This window comes from Ambystoma mexicanum, chromosome 1p, assembly GCF_040938575.1.
Source record: "Ambystoma mexicanum isolate Mex_15411 chromosome 1p, UKY_AmexF1_1, whole genome shotgun sequence".
NCBI lineage: Eukaryota > Metazoa > Chordata > Amphibia > Caudata > Ambystomatidae > Ambystoma > Ambystoma mexicanum.
The window spans coordinates 1053870452-1053897062 of record NC_090921.1 but is presented as its reverse complement, the minus strand read 5'-3'; the positions used below and the strand labels follow the sequence as shown (position 1 = coordinate 1053897062).

Genomic DNA, 26611 nt, shown 5'->3' with positions numbered 1-26611 from the left:
GACACACCCTTTCTCTCCCCCATCAAGCGCATGTAATGCCAGATCCCTCCGACTCCTTTTACCCTAATGCAACAATGCCCCTCCCTTCACCCCTTGGCCACAATGCATGCACTGCCACACAAAGTGCCTCACCCACTGCATGTAGTGCCACAGTGGCACTTGTGTGCCCTCCACCGCCCTTCCACTGCAGTGGTGCCACCCTTGGCCCTCCCCGGCACTCCATCGCCTCTGCATGGAGAGCTACGCATGCCTCTGCCACAGATGCCCCCACTCCCTCGGCCCGTCAATGCCATGGTGCACTTTTGTTGCCAGACCACTGTGTCAGCAGCATTGCTGTGCCTTCTTGGCCAGATCAATCGCCATGCTGACACACTTTGTCGCCTCCTGTGAGATATTTTTGGAAGTAATTTGATAACAAATTATTCACCTTGAAAGATGAGCCTAGTCCCAAAAGAAAAAATGTTCCCCTTATGGCGATATTGTAGCGCTTCTGTATATTCCTGGCACTATACAATACTCAGTGCAATATTTAGTAAAGCAACATACGCTGCCTCGTACAAACAGGGGGCGATACACAGCCAGGAGAGAGAAGGGAGGAGGGGATAATGAAACTGTAGCACAGCACTGGTAGGTGGAGGGGGGGTTGTATGATATTGAAATGCGTGCATTTCTTATGCTGTCGTTAAAAGGCGGAAGTGGGGGAGTAGAGGCAGTCGCGTGTCAGGTCAGGTGGGTCGGGTGCGTCCATGTATCTTTCTGCGGGCAGTAAAAGAAAAACTGATTTATAATATTCCAGAAGTATTATAGATGCTGGTACTTCCGAGACTGTGCTAGGGCTGAGGCAGTTACATGTTAGGTGTGCCTACATAACCTTCTGTTCTTCTGACGGCCATCAAATGTCTGCCACAGAATTGTCTAATGTACGAATGCATGGGTTTTATAAAGCATAAACCTATGTGGAAAGCAGCGCCTGAACATAGGCGATGCACCCAGGTGGCCATTATTAAACACAGGTCCCTCTTAAAGACCAGTAGAGAAGTGGAGGAGTAAATCACATGTCACATGTGTCCAACGGAGCCCTTTATCTCGCTTAGAAAAGTAAAATGAGAGACATTGAAATGGGGAAGATTAACATGTGCAGGCTTCCTACAACGTAGTATTTAAGGCCATTCTCAAATGGTGCCGACTAGAATGGCTTCATTGCGCCCCTGACAAACTGGTCAAAATATAATAAAGATTTCTCCAAAATGTGTTTACGCAACGCGCAAAGTGTAAGCACTACGCCTCTCACATCAGCCTCGTTTGAGGGGTGCCAACAGCCCCCTCCTTGGGATCAGCTTCACCCTCACGAAAAGCCAAAGATATTTCATAATCTAGAAAGGGGTGGGAGGACTAGTAATCCATCATTACCACCAGAATATATGTGATCTAATTTGCTTTTAACAGGATCACCACTACCAACATCTGAATTCGGCCATCTTGAAGGGACAGGTGGTTTAGCTGGCCCTGGAACACCAGGCAAGTATCTGCAGCGTGTAAAATACGATGTCAGCTTGCAAAAGTTAAAAGTAGACTGTCTGCAACTTCTGCTGCGGTGCCCCGTGCCTGTGCATAATGAACCTGCCCAGGCCGGGGCCCAAACTGTACGTGCCCTGCCTGCGCAGTGCACTGCTGCGCAGCCTCAGCCTTTGTTTTTCCAGAATAAAGGAGAAGCCAGCCAGTGACCTGTGCTCCAGTGACTCTGGGACAGCGTGTGTTATTGAGGGCGACAGAGTGAGACAGACTCTGAGTCCGACTGAGACTCGACCTCCACCTGAGACCTCAGCTACCGTAAGGTAAGTCAAGTGGCATGGCCCCCCTATCCTAGGTGCAGGGCGACATGGGGAGGATTTATTAAAGGCAATGTGCCACTGCCAACATCAGATATACAGTATCTAAACACGTGCGGTGCGTTGCAAAACTGATGGGAACCCTGGCCTCTTAATGTTTCATGATGAAACTTTAAGAGGACATGATTCCCTGATCAGTTTGCAATGCACTGTGTGTGTTTAGAAACTGTATGTCTGACGTTGGCACACTTTCATGAATTGAAAAACCTGAGGCCCTGCTGCCCTCAGGTTTTTCAATTCATGAAAGGGTGTCCCTGCCAAAGAGGAACATCACACTGGAACAGCTCTTTGTTAGTTCCTTACTGTTGGGCAGCCAGGGGTAACATTTTCCAACCATTGGCCAACACGGGCTCGCAGGGCCGCACAAACAAAATACGGAGGCCATTCAACGATACAGCAGAGGATCAAGTGGGCACAATGGGAGCTGGTATTTGTTAAGATGGATTTCTGAACTCTGACCTGGTGGGCAGAGGTTCAGGAGGCCAACCTAGTTTCTTGGAACAGGGTAACCTTCTGGATATGCCAGACCAATCAAGGTAGCTTGGCGGTGGTCAAGACTAGGTCTCAGGAGGTGTGAGGGTGACTGAAATACCTCAATGAGCACACAGAGTAAAGGACACTTACAAATCACTCCCAGTCAAGTGTAGATATATCAAAAATACATATATATGTATTTCAAGGCCTTTGAGTTTCAAACACACAATCAAATCACAGTAATACTATTTAGACCAACACAATACTATCAAAATACATGTACACAAGACCAATGGGGTCTAAAGGGTTAAAGCACAAAATGGGTCCACAACCTAAAGGAGAAGGAAACAAGCAGTGCAAATAGGTTTTTAGCCCCTTCTACATCCAACACACTCCTAACTAAGAGGCAGTCCGATCCCTAAGAAGAGAGGAGCCTAATGCTCAAAAGTACAGGCAATGCAAGTGCACGCGGTAGTTCCAATGGGCAAAATGGGGTCTCTTCAGGGGTCTCTAGCAGCTTGGAAGATGAGTGAGGCGATGAAGAATAGGTTCCCACTATTTGAGGAGGGTCTCCACTTGAGGGCAGAGTCGATTCCAAGAGTTGGGAATAGTTTGCTAGTTTGCACTAGCAGTGGAAAGGTGAGGGGCCCCCAGGACCACTCGTGCATAAAAATGGATGGAGGCGCTAGGGGCCACCAGTTAGGGTTGCGATTACTCACCGACCCCCAGCGCACTCCGGACCAAACTTCGGCAGTCAAGTCCATTTCAGTTGCAGGTTCAAGTGCAGCAATTTGGCGACTATGCGGCTTTCAGCGACAAAGATACAGCAATGATTCCCAAACGGGACAGTGACGATTTCTCCGTTCCTGGTGGATGGGTCAGGCCAGTTTCACTGCAGCAGGCTTCAGGGGCAAGAGAGGCACAAATGCAGCGCACCTTCAAAGATCGTCACCACGGCTGGGTGACACGGTAACCGCGTATACTCCGGTTCTTGCACACTCGTCTCACTTCAGACCTGGGAATGCTAAGTGTACGAAATTTGGTGTGATAGTGCCATGAACACAGAGGTAGCAGTATACCAAGTTTTGAGCACCACCTCGAAACGGCAGTGGAGATAGAGCAAAGGTCCTCCGTAAATTGATCAGCCCACTGGTTGGTCCAGGGACACTTCCAAGAAGGCTTACTTGCGACGACCAGATGCAGAGGGGTCCCATGGGACGACAGTGGGCATAAGGTGCCAAACCTTCCAGCGGATCACCAGCGGTTCCTCGACTCGGCTTCTTAGCTTCAGGATACTTGGATCCTATCCTTCATTCAGTGAGAACTCCAGAGATCGACATGGTATATCTGTTTGGGGGCTTCTCTTATCTAGAATCTCCTTCACGCCAAAATGAAGAGGACCCAATGGGAGATCTGCTCACATTCAGGCATACCATACGTGGACTAATCACGGACCACGGTGGTCCCTGGCATTCACAGCACTCCAGCCTTTCTGGCTTCCAGGATGTGTATTGGGGACGGACACCCCAGCCCACATCCTGGAGGCACATACACAAGGCATGCAGAAGCCTTCGAAAGCTTGGCGTTTCGTGGGAAAATGCATGCCCAAATAAGGACTGACCCGGGTCGGCTCGACCTGGGGAAGGAGAAGGGGCAAGATGGCCAAAGCACAGGACAAAGAACCTCGTGCATGGCAATTTTGGAGCCAGGCCACCTATTTGTGCCGAACGCAGTTATCGCGGTTTACCTGGCAGGAAAGGGTTAAAATTATATGAAAAGATAAGCTGACACGAGGCCTGTCCGTGACACATCTGCACATCTCCTAAAAAATCCTTCAAGAGTATCTAGGGCCTTTGGAAATGACTAAGAGGCCAAAGTGCACTGTACTGGAAGGTGTATTGTGCACTTGTTACATGTTGCAGAAAAGTTGCAACAAGTCAGACTATGGTGTTAAACAGCAGCAAAAAGTTGGGGGTACGCAACTGGAGTGAAAATTACACATAAATGGAAATCTTTCCTAATAGTATTGACATGTACATGCAGTTTCTATACAAATGCTATGCACAACACTGTTTAATATATTATGCATTGCCTTTTTTAAGGAGAAGGGCATGACGATTATTTTTGCTGCTTACACTAGTGCCCCTAAAGTGTCAGGTTACTTTGAGATTGTTCCTAGTTTATCTCCTTAAAGTTGGATCACGCTAACTGCACTTGATATGTTTCTCTGCAAAAAAACATTACAAATTCTATGAATGTATCTATAACTGCTTCCCAAAATGAGACCCGGTCCCCAGCTGGAGGTGACATCTATTGCTGTGACACTTTGTCCCTCTTCGCACTCACTCAACATGCTTAGCATACATGGAGCAACAAGACACTCAGTTAGAACATTTACGATTGAGGCATTTTGTTATAGTGTACACTGCCAACTGAGTCACTTCTAGGTGATCCCAAGTAAACCTTTAGAGAAAATAATGCACAGTGGAGGGTCACACGATTCGCCCAGGTTCACACAATCTGGCAAAGACTGGATTTTCTCCAAGATGTCACTGTACCCCAGGCCTGGCTTGCAAAGTGCAGACACTGCCTGAGATATCAGCCTGACGGTGTCCGGTCAAATTTTCAAATAGAAACGTTTTGAAAGGCAAACTTTTGAATCTTTTTTTTCCGAAATACAAACATTTCGAATCACAATTTGATCGAAAAATATTTGAAAGTTTGCCTTTCGAAACTTGGGTTAGGGTTAGGGTTGGGGCTTGGATTAGGGTTGGGAGGTGGGAGGGTGGCGTGGGGGTTGGGATGGACTGGGGGGAACACCCCCCCCAATATACACTAAAACCTTGCAACATTGCATGTAGCTGTCCAGTGCTGAAATTACAGGCCTGGACAGCTCCATGTAACATTTCAAAGTTTAAAAAAAGGCATTTAAATGCCAATATACACAAAACACTTTGAAACGTTATATGGAGCTGTCCAGCCCTGTAATTTCAGCACTGGACAGCTCCATGTAACGTTTCAACGTTACAAATAAAAAGGCAGTTAAATGCTACTTTTAACATGTAAAAATGCATTTCAGTTGAAACCAATCCATGACTATTGTCTATGGATTGGTTTCGGACAAAATGCACGTTCCATGTTAAACATAGCATGTCGTAGCTTTTGATTTCGAAACTTTTGTTTCAGAGCTTTGGCTATTTGCATCTTTTGATTCAAACAAATGACCATAAACCCAGCCTGACATTGTATATGAAATCCTCATGAAACCATATAAAGTAAAAGGAGGATGAACCAATCTCAAGAAGGGCCGCTACGTGGGATGTGTGCTCTTTTCCATAGTAGTGCCTAAGGTAGGCAAGGGAAAACACTTGATGTATACTCTAATATCTGTAGGACTTAAAAGCACACCCCTCCACCTCTTCCCACCAACTCACACCTGCTTGAGGTTTGGATGGCACCACACCTAAAGCTTGGTCTCTGACATGAGGCCTACCTGCATTTCGCTAGTTCAAACCCAGCAGCAGCCGGGCCCACTTAACCTTTCATGAATTCAGTACAGTTCAAATGAGGGTAATAATACCCGCTATTACATTGCCTGGAAGCTGAAAGCTTCTAGCGTGAAGCGCTATGACCAAAGTGTTATTATATTCCATAAAACAAACTATTACCAGCCCAGACCTGAACTTTGTCCCTGCCCAGAATAAACCATTTGTTGGTGCCCATCCTGCGCATCTCTCAAAAGAAATCAAGTGCTAATCTTCTGTAGGTCTTGGCTAAGCTTCACCCTGTTTTAATCAGCCTGTCTGTTTCTGTCAGCATACTTGAGTGGTTGCAGTGCGATCAGATTTTCGGGGTAGAGTCTCAGCAGTATGTGGATTTAGTGACTTCTGTGTCTGTCCCCCCTTCCAAATATCCATGCTCCTGACTATTTCTTAAGAGTTAATTCTTGCAGGTTTCAATGGGCTCTTTTAAGGTCATAGATCTGGCATGCCTGTTCCAGCTTATTCTGAGAAGCTGTATGGAGTGGTTGGTCATGCAAGGCGGGCAAGACAAAACCTGTGAAATGTAAGCCAGGATATTGAGGGTGCTCTGAAGATTGAGGAGAAAGTGCTGAGTAAGTGTACAGATGAGAGTTGTGTGGGGTGCTGGCCATGGGGGAATGGGAAGCGAGGGACTGGGGTGCAGTAGAGTGTGGGACTGCAAAGTGAAAAAGGGTAGAAAGGGTGCAGAGGACAGAAAAAGAGAGGAGCAAGGGAGGGGAGCGATGGGAACAAGAACAGAGTGCAGATGAAAGACAGGGATGGTTTGCAGCACAGGGTGGCCAGTGTGTGCTGGGGAGAGAGGGGTTCAGGAAAGACCAGAACACATGGAGAGTAATTTAGGGCAGAAATGGCATAGGAGGTGCTTTGGGTTTTGCAAATGAGAGCGTAGTACAGACAAGTGAGAAAGTGCAGAGGGCAGTGTGTCAGCGGAGTGACTTGTTGTGGGGTGCAGGGAAGGGACTTGGGAGAAAAGGGTGTACAGCAGACAAGAATGTGGAGTAGAGAAGGGTACAGAGGGTAGATTTGTACAAGGATGAATGGTGGCTTGCCTCATTTTCCCAGATAAAGCGTGCAGTCACGAATGCGTCTTCTGCTAATGCTTGATCCATGCTCACGAGGCCTGCACGAGGACGATTAGAAGTCGTTTGTTGAAATAATTGCAGATATATACACTACACCACATCTGTCTGTGCATTGGGCCTGATAATACACAAAGTGGCTCCCCACTCCCAGATGCAGGCCGACATGGGGAGAATTTATTAGAGGGAATGTGGGAGCTCGGGCTTGGCGCTCTCCCACTGCCCCAGTGTCATCTGCACTCTTGTCTGGTTCCTCTCTAGGAAGAGACAGTCACAGCAGGCTGTTCCTGCATCAACTCCCTTTTCACTAAATCCTACCTGCAGCCTAGGTCTGAAGTCAGGACTAACCTTAAATGAGGTATATATTCACCTCTGACCTGTCCTGTAGTGGGAGCTGGTGCCAGGGTGCGTGGCATCTTGCCTTGCGCCACAGCATCATGTTATTTGGGCTATTTTAGCAACCTTCATAGGTTTTTGGTGGATGGATGCCACGCAGGCCGCAGATTCATTTTACGCCATAACCTATTTGTTTAAAAAAACAATATAATGATCTATAAAGGTCACATGAAGTGCCTGTTCTGGTTTAGATAAAGCCACTGACTTAGGGATGTTTACTACAAAGCCCTGTGTAGTTAATAACTTAATTGGAGCTGGGAACATACTACTGGTGTAATACAAATGTCTTATCTAGGGATGCCTTCAGCCACTCTATTAGCACTATGCATTTCCTTCACTGAAGTCCTGCTAAAATCCAGCAATGGCAAGCGTTTGCTTGCGTATACGTAATGGGTATTTGCCAGGCACTTCTATTAAATGTCCAGGTACCTGCACCATTTTGCAGCTGCCACCATCAGTGGGTACCTAATACCACTATGACGGTGCTTGGCACGTACCTTTTCCATGCCTACATTAAAGCCGAAACAGTTGTTGCCAACGCCTGTTTTGAAATAAGGATGCAACTGCATTTTTGGTACCCACCACCTGCTAAATAATGAGCTGTAGACAAGTTTTAATAGAGGCCACCATAAGCCATCTGGGTGACCCAGAAAAAAATAAAGCAGAGCCTCGAGATTCACAACACTTGTTCCGCTATCCATGTAAATCCAGTGAATACCCTGGTGCCGAGGTATGATTGCAGCCCATACACTGCTGTAAAGGGGCACACGCATGTTCCATCATTGAGGGTTCAATGGAATAGGATAGGAAGGGTTGGCCAAACTCTATAAAGCATCTGCACTTAAAGCGCAGGTGAGAGTATTATAAAACATCTCTCTAATTGTCCATCGCTGGAAGGATTTTATACTCTGAACTGCTTTTCTTTTTCTTAATTTTCTTCTGTTTTCTTTATTTCTTTTCTCTTGTTTTATACATTGATGATATATGTAATTTAATACGTACTGCTATTTTAATGTTGTGAAAAGTCAAGCTCTTTGACTAAAAAACAATAAATAAATTTAAAAAAGCAAAATCCCCCAGGTGTCCCCTGTCCCCCCAGATTTCATGGGTCTCCTACGCCCCTGGCTAAAGGGGGCTTGGGCAAGAAAAGGGCTAAACGGGACTGGGGGAAAGAAAAGGGGCCAAGGTGTGCTAGGGCAAGAAAGAGGGCTGGGGACAGGGGAGTGGGCAACACAGGTGTTTTCGGGAGGGCATGGAGGATGGGGCAGGGAAAAGGGGATGGTGGCATTTTGGGGGTGGGGAAGCGCTTGTGTTTTTAGGATGGGCTCTGGGACAGGGTACAGAAGATGGTGGCGCTTTGGCAGGGTGTGGGTGGGAAGTGCCAGTGTTTTTGTAATGGTGGGGGTATAAGGTGGCAAGGGGACACAGCGCAAGAGGGGCAAAAATTGTTGGTAGGCAAACCAACTGTTTGTGTCACTCAATTACCTTTAAATGTCAGCTGCTGCACAGTCCCGAGGCTTCTGCTATGAAGCACTTCTTCCAGCCAATCATGGAGTGGCAGGGGTGGGCCAGAAGTTAGGTGGCTAGGACCGGAAGTCAGGCTGACAACACAGCTTTTAAAAAAAAAAATGTTTACTCTTTTTTCCCAGCAGTGGGGGACAACCAGTGGGGCTCGTGGCTGGCCCCTGCTTTGGGCAGGTACTGACCTATGCACACTGACAAGCCAGAGTATTTTTCAATTAAACATGATTTTTTCTGCATACATGTCACTTTCATTTTTATTGACAGTCATTTCATTTGCAAGATTGTATACATTACATTGAAACTACTTAATCTATGAGATAGCAAACAACTAAGTTCCCTGTATTTATTATTTATCCAGATTTGGTCCCTATATAAAAAAAACACCCTGAAGAAGAAGCAGAAGGGCTTCAACGGTAGCCATGAATTATAATGGCTGTTGGACCAAAGAGGGACAAGATCTGGGAAATTTGTTGCTGTAACTGATCCAATGTCATACACAGTTACAGTAAAGTTCACAGAGGGAAAAGATCTGAAGAACTTTGCTGTTACAACAATTTATCCATTGCTTATTCCATTATGTGAGATATTATGATGAACTGAGTGAGAATACACTGCACTGTCATCATGAATCTGATTTTGAATACAATGAGATAATCTAAAGAAATATTCACATTTGCTTCTTGGATGCTCTAGTTTTCTAAGTCATAAGGATATATAATTATTTAGCGTCAAGTAGGCGGCGATTATATCGCAATGCGTGGCTCTACGGTTCTAGGTGTTTTTCCTCTGCTCACAATTCATGAGCAGCCTGTGCTCACTGTTTGCTATCAGGCGCAAAGGTTTCTGAGCAGAATTGTCCGATAAAGTAGTAAAACAGTCAATATAGTTCACTAACCTAAATGTTTAACAAACAGTAGCCATGCAATACACAGCAAATTACCCTATGGTCTTATGTGTTTAAACAATTAAAGGCGTTAATGTGGGTTTTTCGTTTCATTCTCAGTCAAAACTTTACGGGTTCTAATGAGACGAGATTAAATGATCCAGTGGGTCGACCCTGTTGGTAACGGGCTGCCAACCAAGTTAAAAACCTGAGCGAAGCGAGGATCCCTTAACAAGGGCTGCAGTGTCCTTACCGACAAGGTCGGCCCCTGCGGAGTTTAATATCGCCATTAGTACCTGTGTAATTCCCTACACGGATGCTAATGGTGTTTTATTTTTAAAAAGGAAGAAGCGTACCTTTGTGGCGCGGCCTGTGCTGTCATCCAGACAGTCCCTTTTCAATGTTCATGTTGTGCCGCAAAGGTACGTTTCTTTCCTTTTCTTTTTTAAACTCACACTTTTAGCACTGTGTAGGAAATTACCTGGGTGCTAAGAGTTGAGGGGCATGGGGGACGGGGGCTGTGGCTACCAAGGCTGTTCAGAACGCAGGCTTGTACCTTACAATACAGCCTGCATTCCGAGCATCCACGTTGGCTAAGCGCCCTGCGCTTTGGCACTTTGGAGCGTCTTCTATGCGCTAGATGGAATTACCAGTAAATATCTTAGACCAAATAACTGGACAGACCCAAGGAAAATGGTTTAATCTCAATGAAAGAAAGCAGGGAGATATGACAGCTATCAAAAAATAGATGCATGCGTATTCACACTTTATCTTGTTTGTACAGAGTTTATGTACTTTTACATATATCATTTATGATGTCATCCTACGTGGCATTTGCAAAATCTATTGACGGGAGGGATTGGATTAGGGCAACATGTCTGCTTCTAGAATTATCTATGGGTTAATATCTCATTGGCTGCCACTTGTCTGTAGGACACGCCCTCAGTTACTTCTACATACGTAATATACTGACCATAGCAGGGAATATGGCAGCGGATTGGTAAATTCAACAATGTACGCAAAAGTGCGTGGCAGGCTTTATGATTGGTTGGCAACCTCATCCAACCTTGGACCTTCGGCTTGTTTAGAAGCACGTGAGTGAAAACAAAACCTAGGTGCTCAAGATTCGTTAATTCATTCCTTGTTTTCCCAATTGATCCATCGTATGTCATCAGCCTGATCATTAGCCAAAGTATTCTGTTTGTAGAATGAAGGAATGTTCATGCAGATGGACTGCGCAAAAGACTCAGTTATTCAATGGTTAGATCTTTAATGGTTAAACGAGAGTTCAATTTCACGTGTTTCGACCAACAAGGACGTCCTCAAGGCAACTAAATATAGGGATTGATCCCTCAGGTCAATCCCTATATTTGTTCAGGTATTTACACCAGCTATAAGAGGATCAGCCAATGCTTTAAGCTTACAAGCTAGTAACCACTCAACGCCAGCATTATCTTGTTTTCTCATACAATTGATCTTTTCCCCATATGCGGTCCATTAGGTGACATCATTTTTGTGGATTCACAACCTGAAGGATCAATCCCTATATTTAGTTGTCTTGCGGACGACCTTGTCGGTCGAAACACGTGTCGGCTGTGACCGAATAAACCAATTTTACACATCTTTGGAATCTGATTATTCGTGGAATTGAACTCTCGTTTAACCATTAAGGATCTAACCATTGAATAACTGAGTCTTTTGCGCAGTCTATCTCCACGGTCATTACTTCATTCTGTCAACAGTTGGAGGAAGCTGGGGGAACCTCTTGTGCAGTTTCTGCCGCACTAGACTGCTCATATCTTGAAGAAATTAAGCGCACCCTAAATAGTCACTCCCCCCCTATCTTGTCTCACGTATTCTGGTTGTAGGTGACCTCGTAGTCTGCTCATTGTCCTGGAAAATTCAAGAGAGTATGAGCACACCACTATCTCCATCTGGGCTTCTAATAAATATCCTTGTTTTCGACTTCTGAGTCACATGTTAGGAGACCATGTTTTTGTCCATTTCAGCCTCTCATTTTCTACTATTTGATTTTTCCAAAACATGGTGCCATTAACCTTGCAGGCCTTTAGAGACTTCTCACGGAACCTCACATAGGCTTTTGTCTTCGTGGTTGTTCAACATTTGGCACCTGAAAATGTACTTGCCCTTCCTAATCTTAGCAGAAATATGTCTTACGCACATGGTCTGTTCATTCGACTCCCTTTGTGCCTTACACCCATCTCTCGAAGTAGTCTCCATGATCCCAGACCAAGGTACTCCCTTATTCTGCACATGAAACCAGCTTCTTCATCAGTTCTTCAATGTGTAATCCTAGGCTCGTCTTTTGTGGTAACAGGGTTAATTCTTAACAAAGGCCGCCATCCATTTTCTTCTGATGGCTGTCTTAAACGTTATGTATACATCTCTTTTCAGCAAGCTTCTATATGCCTTTCAACCTTGCATTACAGCATATTTACAACTATTGGTAAGCATGTTACATCACCTGCTTATATTCACGATTACTTGATCTTTAGGTACATGTTTCTCTTAGGGCTTCGGTTATATTGTCAGTCTTAAGTATTTTCATATCGTTCCGGCATAGGTTCATACATCTTCTTTATGACATCATTCTGCTATCATCAGACTTTACTTAGAGGTCGTCCATATTACCCATAGCTGCATTCTGGCATCTTGGCAGTGGACATCCTTTCTGGTAGCATCCTTCCTCTGCCTCAAAGTGAGGGTATATTCTGAATGGCTGCCTGAGTGCATATCGTCTTTCATACACTCGACGTGGTATAGGAATATTACATGGATTCATGGATGGGTTCCCAATTCTAGCTCTTCGTCTGCTGTTCCAATAGGACGATGTTGAGGGGGCTTGGATCAGAGAAGAGGCATCCACCTGCTCCTCTACAGCCCCCTCCTACAGCCCCTCCCAGGTGGCTAATGCTGTTTCATCTTCAAGGTATGGTAGCCCTAATTCAGCATGAACTGAAAAGGTTGGCGCAGAGTTAAGACCAAACAGAAATCCATTCTCTACTACCTGGCACCCCAGAGAAAGCTCACATACCAGCCCCATATTTTGCTATTGATGTGACTTTGACATGTTATGCTCCAGTCATCATTTCAATATGCTGACATTTAAAGAAGTGGCAAACCCAAACAAGCCTCCAAAGGCTTAGGTCATTTTGATTTTCTGATTGCTGGTATGTGTAACTCCACTCAGTCTGGACGTAAAGGTGTAGCTCAGGTAGTCATAGCTGGTAGTAAGCGTTATGGTTTCATTCCCAGCTCTAAAAACGGATAGTCTAAGGTTCCTGTTGCCAACCTGGCAAGCCATTATGGCCGACTTTGAATCATTAATTGACAAATCAAGGCTTTGCATGAACACAGCATATGCATCAATTAAATGCTGTAAAGAACGTGGGGTACATGATATGATAATGATATGATATGGCACAAGAACCGTATCACCCGCATAGGTCAATACTGCTAATTACATTCCACCTATCTGTGGGATAACAGCCTTGCATCCTACTAAGTGGTCATACAGATTATTAAAATAAAGAGGAAATAGCAATAGTGCAAGAATGCACCATTGCCGAACACATGTACTTACAGAGAATAACAAGTACAATGGCCATTCGGGCCCGAGCACACACAAGGTGTGTTATTAACGTGCAATGAAGACAGTATACTAACTAACTCGGCGCCCCTTCCCGCTCAAGGTAGGCAAACGTTTAGTTCGATTTGCTTTGTCGAACGTAGAGCAGACGTCCAAAATGCCACATAAAACGCTTTGTTCTTAAGATAAATACTGTTGGCAATGATAAGACAAGAACTAGACATGATCAGGTAGATAACTCATACCTGCCTACATTTGTACACGAGAAACCTGGGGAGTGACGTCACCAACGCCCCGCAACCTTTTTGGCAAAACTCTGCCCACCCTCCGTCCACATTTTTTTACTTTGAGAACGTTCAGAAATGTAATTGCTCATTTTACTATAGCCGGTAAGATAGCTGTAGCCGGTAAAATATCTCAGTGGGTTGCGGGCTCGCTGCTGTGATATATGTGTGATCTGCAGGTTCGAATCCCGGCAAGGCCAACTCTGCCTTTCATCCTTCTGAGGTCTATAAATTATTCCCAACAGAGGTTGGGTGATATTTATGTGTATTTGTTGTAAGGAACAAGTTACTTACCTGTAACTGTTGTTCTCCAGCATGGGTCTGGCATGGATTCACATGCTCATGAATATTCCCCGTCGTCAGGCTGGGAATCCTCGGTAAAGAAAAAACCAGTATCAGTTTCGTTTCTGATCTGTCTTTCGTAGTAATAACCAATCACTGGTCTCTGCGTCATACTGACCACAGCCAATGACTGCCCTCTACCTAAGCACCGCCTCTGGCAGCCATCTTCAGATTTGGAAGCACGTGAAGTGGCAGTATGACCAAGTGAAGAGCCGCAGAGGGGTAGGCGGGAGGGTTCGCATGTGAATCCATGCCAGACCCATGCTGGAGAACAACAGTTACAGGTAAGTAACTTGTTCCTTCTCCAGCATGGGGTCTGGCATGGATTCACATGCTCATGAATAAAGAATACATAGCAGTACACACATGCACAACCACGGGAGGTGGCAAAGGCTCAACATTAAGCATCACATCAACTCAACATTAAGCATCTTACCTCCTCACCAGGCTCACCTCAGGCGAACAGGTTGCGCAGCACTGCTTGGCCGACCCTGGACTCCTCCCTGGAATCCCGGTCGACGCAGTAGAATTTCGTGAAGGTGTGCGTCGACCTCCACGTAGCAGCCCTGCATATGTCCAGCAGGGGCACACCAGATAGGAACGCCGTGGTAGCTGCGATCGCTCTGGTGGAATGGGCTCTCGGACGGCCAGGCAGCGGTCGGTTTGCCAACCGGTGACAGCACATGATACAGCCGGAGAGCCATCTGGAGATGGAAGCCTTCGAGAGAGCCTTCCCCTGATTGACAGGTCCAAAGTTCACAAAGAGTTGTGACGTCTTCCGAAAACCCTTCGTGCGGTCCACGTAGAACTTCAGCGCTCTAGCTACATCCAGCGAGTGCAAAGTCCTCTCAGCCGGCGACGAAGGCGACGGGAAGAACACAGGTAACACCAAGGGTTCGTTGAGATGGAAGTCCGACGGTACCTTGGGCATGAAGGAGGGGTGCGTCCTGAGCACTACCCTCGTGTCGTGGAAAGTCAAGTACGGGGCCTTGCAGGAAAGGGCCTGGATCTCTCCCACTCGTCGTGCGGAGGTGATGGCCACAAGAAAAGCTGTTTTCCACGATAGAAACTTCAACGGGGCCGAGTGCAGAGGCTCGAACGGAGGTCCCATGAGCTTGGTCAGCACCACGTTGAGCTCCCACGCCGGGGCCGGAGCCTTCACCGGCGGGAACGATCTGAACAGTCCCTTCATGAACTCTTTCACCAGACGATGAGACCACAAGGACGTCCGCCCCGTGGTTCTGGTGTATCGGGAGATCGCAGCAAGATGAATCTTGATGGACGCGTGTGCCAGACCAGCTTTGGCCAGCGTCAGCAGGTACGGCAGTACTTGGGGAGCCGTAATCCGTAGAGGGTTAATCTTCTGTGCGTGGCACCAGACAGAGAACCTCTTCCATTTGTGTCCGTAGCATTTAAGAGTCGAGGACGCCCTGGCCTTTGCAAGAACCTCTCTGCAATCGGCCGGTATGTCGTATCCTCCAAACTCTAGCGCTGCAGGAGCCAGGCCTGCAAGTTCAGCGACTTCGGGTTGTGGTGGAGGATGGCGCCTCCTTCCCTGGAGAGTAGATCCGCGTCCGCCGGCAGCTTGATCGGCGGGGACGCTGACAAGTCCAGCAAGTCCGGGAACCATATCTGCCTCGGCCACGCAGGTGCGACGAGGATCATCCTGCACCGTGACCTCTTGAGCTGGTTGACGAGCCGGATTAGCAGAGGCAAGGGAGGGAACGCGTAGAGGAACAGGCCCTCCCAGGGGAACGAGAAAGCATCGCCCATGCTCCTCGTCTGGGGAAACCTGCTGGCGAACCTCCGGCACTTGGTGTTCGTCGCCGTCGCGAACAGGTCGATCTGGGGTGTGCCCCACCGTCGGAAGAGGCGATCCACCAGATCCTGCCGTAGTTCCCACTCGTGGCACGAGCGCAGCTCCCTGCTGAGTGAGTCGGCGATGGTGTTTTTTATCCCTGCCAGATGAAACGGCACCAGAAAAATCCCTTGGGCGACGGCCCAATGCCACAGGTCCTGCGCCTCCTTGGACAGCGCTGGGGACCTGGTTCCGCCCTGTTTCCTGATGTAAAACATGGTGGTGGTGTTGTCGGTGAAGATCCTCACCACCTTGCCCTTGAGGGACGGAAGGAAGGACCTGAGGGCCCAAAACACTGCACGGAGCTCCAGGACGTTGATATGCAGGGACTTCTCCGTCGGGAGCCAGAGTCCCCTTGCGTGCAGATTTTCGGTGTGCGCTCCCCACCCTTCCAGGGAGGCATCCGTGGTCACAGTCTCCTGGTGGGCTGGGGTCTGGAAGTCCATGCCTGCCGTCAGATGCGCGCGGGTGCCCCACCACCGTATCGCTCGTCGGAAACTCTCGTCGAGCTTGATCCTTTCCTCGAAGCTGCCCGTCGTCTGGATCCAGCGCGCATCCAGGAATTCTTGCAACGGGCGCATCCGGAGCCTGCACATGGGAATGAGGTAGATGCAGGAAGACATCATCCCGAGGAGGGACTTGATGGACCTCACTTTGGCCGCGTCGGCCACCAACATCCGTTGCACCTTGCCCAAGATGGTCCTGGTCCTCTCCTCCGACGGGGAGGCCAGAAGGGACACTGTGTCGAGCCTCGCTCCCAGAAACAGTGCGACTTGCGCGGGCACCAGGTGGGATTTGGCGTAGTTCACGGAGAATCCCAGGTCCGTGAGGAGTTGGACGGTCCTTGCCGTGTGGACCACGGCGAGCTCCCTCGTCTTGGCGCGGATGAGCCAGTCGTCCAGGTAGGGGTAGACGTGAATCCCCTCGCGGCGCAGCTGCGCCGCCACCGGTGCGAGGCACTTGGTGAATACCCTGGGTGCCGACCGTAGTCCGAAGGGAAGGGCTTTGAACTGGTAATGACGCCCCTGGACCACGAACCTGAGGAATTTTCGGTGCCCCTTTAGGATGGGAATGTGGAAGTAGGCATCCTCCAAATCCAACGACGATAGGAAGTCTCCTTCCTCCAGCTGACCCAGGACGTGCTGGAGGGTGACCATCCGGAACTTCTGCGCCTTGATGAACTTGTTCAGACGTCGCAGGTCTAGGATGGGGCGCCATCCTCCCGTCTTCTTCTTCACGAAGAAGTATCTCGAGTAGACTCCGGAGCCCCGAAGCCTCTTTGGGACGAGTTCGATGGCGCCCTTTCTGAGCATCGCCTTTACCTCCAGGAGAAGTTGAGGGACGTGAAGTTCTTTCCTGGCCACGGGGGGGACGCGCGGGCACCTTCTTTGAAACTCGAGCGTGTGGCCCCGGGCCAGGGCATCCAGCACCCAACGGTCGGTGGAGATGGACTCCCACACGCTGACGAAGCCCGCCAGCCGGCCTCCCACCGGGGTGCTTCGGTGGGGGCCCGACCCCACGGCCGGTTCAATCCTGCTTGGACGCGGCCTTGCCGCCTTGACCTCCTTGGCGACGACGGCGGGGTCCGCTAGACTTGCCTCGTCCTCTGTAGGCCTCTTGCGACGACGAGCAGGCCGCTTGACGGTAGGAAGCGAAACCTCCGCCGGAACCTTTGGAGGCGCCCTTGCCTCCGCCGCTCCGAAAGGGCGTCCGTCGTTGCTGCAGAACTCCAAGGGCCCGGGCCGTCTCAGTATCCGCCTTGATGGCCTGAAGGGAATCGTCCACTGTCTTCCCAAACAGGTTGTTCCCGTCGAAGGGCATGTCCAGGACTCTGGTCTGGACGTCCTGCCGGAAGTCCGTAGCTTTGAGCCATCCACGACGTCGAAGGCAAACGCCGTTGCCCAGCTGGCGGAACCCAGTGTCGGCGATGTCCGTCGCCACGGTGATGGCGTGGTCCGAGGCCACCTCACCTTCCTGCAGGATCTCCAGGGCCTCCGCCCGCTTGTCGTCCGGCAGAAAATCCAGCAGGGGAGCTATCTTGTACCAGAGCTCCCTGTCGTAGCGAGCCACGATAGCCAAGGCGTTGGCCGCTTTAATCGTCGTCGCTGCCGACGAGATGACTCTACGTCCCATAGCATCCAATTTCTTTCCCTCGCCGTCCGGCGGGGAAGTCGATGTGGAGGCCGCACCCCCCCCGCTTTCTTCCTGGCTGCCGCGGAGACGACGGAATCCGGGGTAGGCTGCGCCCGGAGGCATAGGGGGGCCGTGTCCGGGACCCGGTACTTTTTCTCGTACCGGTCTCTTCTAGCTGGCGTCGTGGAAGGGTTCTTGAGGAGGGAAAGGCCCTCATCCCAAATGTCGTCCAACAGAGGCACTGCGAGGACCGTCTTCCTCTTGGCCTCGCGCCGCTGATAAAGGAAGCCTTCCTTTTTCTTCTCCTCAGGGCAGAGTTGGAAAAGCTCGGAAGCCCTGGAGATCATGGAGTGGAAAGATCCGATCTCGTCGGGCGGAGAAGCCCTGGTGGGAGGCGACGACGGAATATCCTCGTCGTATGCCTCGTCGTCCGTACCCGTCGCTGCCGTGTCAGTCCCCGTATCATCCCCTCGGGTGGACGGGGAGGAGGGCTGGACGGGGCGCGACGGTTGAAAAGGAGGTGGTGGATGGATCCTTCTTTTCTTGGTAGGGGGAACACCAGAAGGTCCCGGTTCTGGATCCCCCGACGGGAGAGGTTCCTCCGTCGGTAACGGTAGCCTCGTCCTTATCTCGGAGCATAAGGACTGTATGGCCAACAAAATGGCCGCCGAGTTGTCTTGCGGCGCTGGCAGAGGGGAATCCGACGGGCGAGCAGGGGCCCCGTCGGTATCCTCGACGATGTCGTCGTCGTCACCTGCGTCGGGGTCCATTTCCGACGGGCTGGCCTTCTTCCACGCCTAGGCCGTGGCTTAAGACCTCGATCAGCTCCTCTTCTGAGGTTGAGGCCGAATCTACGACGACGCCCTGCCCCCCCTTCTTCTTCCCCACGGAGGGTTTCACGGGGGTCCTATCGATGGGCACAAAAGAAGACTCCCTCCGAGGAGGCAGGGAGATTCTGGGCCCTGAGGTCGCCACCACTGGTGCAGCCTCCACAGGCTGAGCCAGGGCCGCCGCGACCGTTTCGATAGAGGGCTTGGTCGGATGGATCAAGGCCTTCACCACCTTAGGTGCGCTCACCGCCTTATCCTTGAGGGAGGGGGCACTGCCACGCTCCTCCTCTGCCTTAGAGCTCGACCGGGGCCTCTCCAGGAGCTTCGCCGGGTGCTCGGCCTTCCTCTTACCCGACCCAGAGCGTTGGCTCGTGGTTGATGGTGCCGGGGAGGGTGCGCCCTGCCTGGCGCCCGTAGAGCCCGACCGTTCGGCGCTCCCGGTGCCAGCGGACTCGCGGTGCTTGGCCTTATGTTGGGCCCCCGTCGCCGGGGCGCCCTCAAAGGTCTTAGAAGACCGCTCGGATTTCTTCTTCTTCTCGCCAGACGGGCTCTTACCCTCCAGCCAGTTGGCGAGACGTTGATGGCGGTCCTTCATGGTCCGTTCCGACATGTTGCCGCAAAACGCACAGTCCTTCTCCACGTGCGTCTTGTCCTCATCAAGGCAGTGAAGGCAGAAAGAGTGTTCGTCCTCCTTAAAGACGTTCTGCAGCTGGCATCCAGGGCAGACCCTGAACAGCTTTCCGGGCGTCGAGCTTCCCTTCTCCTGGGCCATCTCCGAGACCGGGCCTGAGAAGCTTCTGGAGTCCTCCGAAGTGTAGCTCGACGAAATCTTCACCCTTGAGGGGCACAGACGAATCCGACACGGGTCCCCGTTGATCGGATGTAGGATCGGTGGAGCTTGAGGCTCTTTTGACCGAAAGAATCGAAGTTTTTTGCGAAAAATAGCACTAACGCTAGAGAGCAATAGCACGAGGATCCCAACACATGAACGTGCGGTAAAAATCTGAAGATGGCTGCCAGAGGCGGTGCTTAGGTAGAGGGCAGTCATTGGCTGTGGTCAGTATGACGCAGAGACCAGTGATTGGTTATTACTACGAAAGACAGATCAGAAACGAAACTGATACTGGTTTTTTCTTTACCGAGGATTCCCAGCCTGACGACGGGGAATATTCATGAGCATGTGAATCCATGCCAGACCCCATGCTGGAGAAGTAAAGTGCTTAAGCGTAAGTGCTTCATAATAACACATAATTATCATTTGGCCTTGAACGTCTGCTGCATTCACAGCAATTTGGTAATATGGGCTACTGGTACATATGGTGATCCATTTTTGTATGAAATGTACATCACATTACAGTGATATCGTCCCCATATTTTTTGTAGTGTACTTAGGATCAATGCTATGTGATGCCACTCCTGTTTTGTCAAGGTGTGAAAGGTCGTGTTCCATCACTTCCCGTGATACTACTTGTGGGTGTGGTCAAATGACATCACTTCCTGTGATGTCATCAGAGTTCAAGGGTCATGTGATGTCACTTCCGCTACCCCAGGCATTTTGGTGAAATTAGGTCCCTGATTTCCACCTACACACCGACTGCTCCTTTCCAATAAGTGGCCTCTTACACCATGATCCATTTATTCTGAAAACATTCATCCTTCAACAACTGCTACATCCACATAACCTGTTTCTGAATTTCTGAACAATGCTTCACATTTTCTAACCATGCGCTATGTTTTTGTGCTTGCAGGAATTGAAGGCCCTGGCTTCAGAACATTCCAACCTGGTGGTGCTTCAGCTAGGTAAGCCCTCCCTTTGAGTTACTAATTGTAAGAGTAAGTCAGTGTTTAATGGGAACCAGAGGCATAGACCAGGTAGGGTCTGAGCGGGCAAGGCCAGCCAAAATCTATAAATGCCAGGGGTGAACTGGCCTAAAGGGAACTCTGGAGATTTGCAGTAGGCCTCTGCATCATGGGCCCCTTTTGTATGGTAACCTACTCTTCTTCCAAATGGTGGCTTCCAAGGCTACTTTTGGTTCACAGTCCACCCCTGATAAACGGCCACTGAGCAGTACCGTGTCGGCATATGCAGATGTCGCTGTCGGCAGAAGAGAAGCAGGGGCTGCTCTCAGGCTTTTTCGCACGTGTCAGAAACGGTGTCTAGTCAAATGGTCGACAGACAAAGGGTCGACAGTCAAAAGGTCGACACAACTTGGTCGACAGGTCAAATGATCGATTTTTTTTAGTTATATATATTTTTTTAGGTTTTCGTTTAGGGAAAATAAGTGGTTTTAAGCAAAAAAAAGGGGGTTGGGGAGACCCCCCCTCAAAAAATAAAAAAATGTGAAAAAACAAAAAAATAAAAATTCGATCATTTGACCTGTCAACCTTTTGGTGTCGACCATTTGTCCTGTCGACCATTTAGATTCGATCATTTGTCCTACAACCATCAGAAACCAGGAAGCTCTCCTACTTCTGACTCCTGTTTGCATGGAGTGCAGAAGCCGGAGGCCTGGCGAGCAGCTGAGGAGGTGGTGTCATGTTCAGTCTGGTGGGAACAGGTAAGGAGAAACAACACATTTTTTGTCTCTCTGCATACGTATGCATGAGGATTGTATGTATGTATGTATGTGTGCATGTGAGGCAGTGTCTGTGTAAGTGCAAGCATTATCAATGTATGCACTGTGAATGAGGATGCACTGTGAATGTACTGGATGCTTATGCACGGTTATGTTTATTTTATGTATTTATATGCAGGCGGAACAATGCTCTTTTGATCATAAAAGAACATACAATAGATAAGAAATCAGATTTGTCAGGAAGCGGTGAGCTTCTTACAATGGGGTGATTTTGAGGGACATGCTGACCAGGTTGTGGAGGGATGTAAATGGAACAGTCACTGGGGACAATACATAAGTGGCTATAAATATATTAAGGACAATGAACATTGGACATTTCTAAGCGCAGGTAGGCGGTACGGCCAGTTGTGATCGGGATGTGACCATGATGGGTGAAGTGCTAGAGTGGAAGCAGAGGAAGTGAGGGCCAGAGGCAGGTTAGAGGCGAGGGAAGCATGTTAGCTAGCAGGCAGATGAGAGGTAGGTTAAGAGGGTAACTCGGAGGCGAGAAGGTAGGCTTTTAGTTTGGTTTTGAACAAATCTGTGTGAACTGTTTCTCGGATGTCTGGTGGAAGAGAATTCCATGCAAGTGGAACAAGAAGAGAGAAGGAGCAGAAGCTTGAGGAAGCACATAAAGGGCCAGGAGCCACAAGGGTAGTCGAGGAGGCAGAGCAGAGATTACGAGAAGGCTTTTAGAGATGGATATAGGAGAATAGATACAGTGGAGCCTCACCGTGGATAGATTTGTGAATCAGGAGAAGAATTTTTAATCTAGGCCTGTTTCGCATTCTCAGCCATCCAGCCTGGTGACGGTACGAGGAAGTGGGTGTAAAGTGAGAGAGTTCAAAGAGAGTCCTGGTAGCAAATTTAAAGTTAATGACAGAGAATACGTATGGATATATGACTACTGGGTGAATGTGTGTGTGTGTTTGCTATCTGGGTCCAGGGGGGAATTGGAGCATGGACATTTTCTTACAGGAGCATGGCATGTTTTGCTGCCATTTATGGGCAAAGCCAACTTGATGAGTGTTATTGGGGGTGGGTCCTACAATGGGGCTGGCATCCTGGATCTTTTTATAATGTGTCATGGAGTTTGTTACTCACTTTAAGGGCAAAACCAAATGGTGAGTGTTATTACATGTGGAGATTAGGGGAATTGTGCAGCCAATGAAATATTTTCTTACTTTGGCATGGCATTTCGTACTGGTCTTTACTGATGCTATGAGGCAAATGCAACATAATGAGTGTTCTTATCTGGGGGCATTCGTTTAGCCAGCAAAGAAATGTTTTCCTACTGTATAAAGTTTTTTTTAATGGCATTAATGGCAAAGCCAACAAGAGTATTTCTTATGTGGGGATATTGGCCTATATTGGCAGAGTCATCATGAACATGTTTTGTTATAGTGTCATTACTTGCATTATGGGCAAAGCAAACATGAGTATGCTCTTATGTGGGAATACTGGCATACATGGGTGCACCTTCATGGACATGTATGGGCACAATCAGCATGAAAATGTTTTGCACACTGTCAGAATACTGGCATATTGTGGGCAAAGGGATAATAAAAATGCATTGGAAAATGCTCGTGTGCATCATTGGTAATTTGGCAACTAACGGATTATTTTCATATATTACTCTACGGACCAATTGTAAACTGTGTAGTTTTTAACCTAACTTGTCATTCAAAGTGTGCTGCAAAATTGCACCATTTAACCCATTATGTAAAACAAAAATTGGGAGTTGCAGGGAGACAACACCCCTGAAACCATTTTGGTTTGTTTGGACTCTCTCGCTGCGCTCGGTCGCTCATGCATATTCGTTCGGGGGCAGAACAAACCCACTTTCCTCTGTGGGCTCAGCTTGGGGTAGGCCCAACTACATTAACTTCAAGCACCAAATGTTAGAGAATCCTGACTATGCCTCTGATGTGAACTCTACAAATGAAACCATGCTTCTTCCTGCTACTCATCTACAATGGGCTGTCACTTGTTTTCTAAAATCTATGTGTGCATGTTCAATATGAAAAGTAGGGCTGGCCTCAAGTAAGGGTAGCATGGTCGCTCGCCCAGGGCGCGGGTCCTACGGTAGGCCCCTGGAGCTGCCCATATTTTCTCCCACTCTAATTCATTTGTTGATTTTGTTGAATGCCTGAAAGACCATGCACTGGGCCCCCTGGCCGGACATTATCCTTGTGATCATCAGACATGGGGACACGATTTCAGGAAATTAACCTAAAGGGGCCAATAGCTGGTCTGCAGCCATATAAGCTGGCAATAGGCTTTTGCATGATACAGTCTCCTTTTCTTTTCATTTGCAGCATTTCATCACCTCGATTGATATCTGTAAATAGGTTTTTCTGCATCAAGTGTGTTAACTTCTCAAATCTTCCTTCCTTGCATTTGACATTGCACTTGGGTAGGATAAAACAGATCTATTTCTAATGTCTTAATTCACCTTTTTTTCTGCACTGCCTTATGAAGAAATACATTCTCTCTTGTGTTGATTTCACCTTTAAATGTGAATCATGCTCGTTTTGCCTGGCATATCTTTTATAACCCTTTACATATTGCCATGTTCACCCATGAGCCAGGGTTCTTTCACAAAAAGTTCAAACAAACCATAGACTATGACATTGGTTTGGTGGTGCGATTCACTGGTGGATAGATCCTCGAAAGAAAAAAAAAATACATGAAAGATATGTTGTATCCTTACCCCAGATTGAACTATTAAAGTTATACCAATCATTCACCCCACTACATAATATGTATTTGGGGGAGGATAGGTTCCTGGTACGTTTGCTTGACATGATCATTGATGTTTGTTTTTTGGCATACATAATATATAGTCTGATATCTGCAAAGCTGGATTCCTCAAAACAACATCACTGTGTCACCCTGGGCACACCACCTTCTTGCTCTGTGCCTCTGTTCATTTAAGCGTTAAAAATTGGAGTGCATAAAATGGTGAACACCTGAGGAAGTGCTACATAAAGACTAAACAGGCATTGCCAAAGCCAACAGTTTCGGCTTGGGTGTAGGCATTGCAAAGCGAGTCTGTGAGGAGCAAGTAAGGGGCAGTGAGGAGCGAGAGAACGGTGCCATGTCATTTCATCGACAGGAATTACTTTGTGGTAATTTACTGTGAAGTAATTCCTTTGAAATGTTACATCAAATCTTTTATTTTTTATTTTGGGGTCTCCCATGACTCCTCTTCCTCTTCATTAGTACCCTCCCCAAAACCCACCCTCCTCTTGTTTAACCCTTAAATACCCATATGTTTTGCTGTAATTTCGAAGGAATTACTTTGTAGCAAATTACCACAAAGTCATTCTTGTCGAAGAATGAACGGGAAACCGAGGGACCGATTGGGCGAGGGAAAGAACAGTGGTGATGAAAAGAAGGATGAGGAGGAGCAAGGGAAAATGGGATGGTGATGAGCAAGGAAGAAAGTGGAGTTTTCGCAGCACTGTCTGTAGAGATATGGGTAGGGAGCCGGAGGGTGGTGCGGTGCGCAGGATCGGACAAACAGCAAACCAAAAACCTTTTTTTTTTCGTGAGGGACTCAGGAGATGTACAAAAACTTCTTCAGCCAAAAGGCCATTCTTCCAATAAGCAAGGATCTGGAGACAACAAAGGCTGGTTATGGCAGGAGTGGATATCCTGAATGGACGAACCATGCTTGTAATGAGTCCTTACTCCATTGCAAAGCAACAGTGACATTTTCATGCTGGAGTGAAAGCAATGGTTTCCCATAGAATCTGCCTGTTTTCAGGTGAAAGCACGCAGATTCCATAGAAGTCCATTATAAATCCTTTCCCAATTGTTAATGGTGGAAGGCATTTAGACTATTTTCCTACATAAGTAAAAGCATAAAGGTGACTTTGCCTGTTTTACCATTTTTGTTTTCCACGTGTTATTATAGAGGTTCAATTGGCGCAAATATATGACTTGTGGGGTGCAAAGCCAACGGCAAGGCTTCAATCTGAGTTGCTGAGGAAATGTGGAGTTTTCCAGAATATTTCAAAGAAAATCAATATATTTGCAACAAAGCAAATCATGACCTCTCTGCTTCCTTTTAATGGCACTCATCGTCCTTCTCTAAGGTACGCAGAACAGAGTTGGAGAAGGGGGAGGAAATTTAACTCCCAAAGAAATGGAATTTACCTTAGACAAAAAGTCTTGTGTTGTGTTTACATTTGCAGCACAACTTGTCGAATGCTACAGTCTCAGAAGCTGTCACCTCATATGACGTTCAGCATGTTAAATCAACAAAAAGTGACAACATTCGAAATGTATGCCAGCCGGATGTCCAAAGTACAGGCTGTAAACCTACATGCTGCCATTTCAGCAGTGCCTGCCCTAACCCAGTGCCGGCTCGTGGACCTTGGTCTGTGATGAGGACATTACGGGTACTCATGTGGCAGAATACATTTTCACCTACTAGTTTAACATTCAATTCTGGAATGCATTTGGTGGACATTAGGCAAGATATTGTAACGGTTGAATTGGCACAGATGTATGATTTGTGGGTTGCATGAGTTGCAGAGAGAACAGAGGGGGCTTGAAAACAAATTATAAAGACTATTTAAAAGAGATTCAATATAGAAATGAAAAGAAAATGCTCAGAGGGTACGTTTTACACAGAAACACAATTGTGAGCACCCTTTGTAGCCCCTAAGCTTCTATCCGGAGCTACAACCAAAAGACCAGGGGCTATAGCCCCCTCAGCCCCCCCCCCTAGCAACGCCTCTGAACACAGACGTTTATGGACAATCATGTAACAATTAACCGGATAGACGCACACATGGTAAAAGGAAGAGCCTGTTTTCCCCGAACCAGGTAACGTTTAAGCCATATTTTTGTCTTTCGGCAGCCTGATATCTAAGTTTAACAATGCAACCTGAAAATCATAATACATTCTCTGTTCACTCCACATATAATGTCCTGAATAAAAATTCTGAGGTATTTGATGAGCCAGAAGGCAAGACATTTCACCTTCAACTTAATGATCAGAACCCTGACACATGCAGTAGTTGCCAGGATGACCCTTTGGCCTGACAAGCTGGTTTGCAGTTTATTATTAATATCAGACTCTCCGACTTGCTGTAGTTGTATCTGGTCACCAGAGGTCTTCCAACCCTCCCGAGTGCAA

The 26611-nt window shown here is 47.8% G+C and overlaps 1 protein-coding gene across 2 annotated transcripts in view; it reads left to right on the top strand.

The window, feature by feature from the left end:
• Positions 1–26611, top strand: part of LOC138447942 (C-signal-like) — a 338033-nt gene that overhangs the window by 107577 nt on the left and 203845 nt on the right. For both annotated transcript variants that reach the window (XM_069604469.1, XM_069604470.1), the window contains exon 2: positions 20593–20644. In XM_069604469.1, the coding sequence (XP_069460570.1) occupies positions 20593–20644 (52 nt within the window). The remainder of the gene's footprint in view (positions 1–20592; positions 20645–26611) is intronic.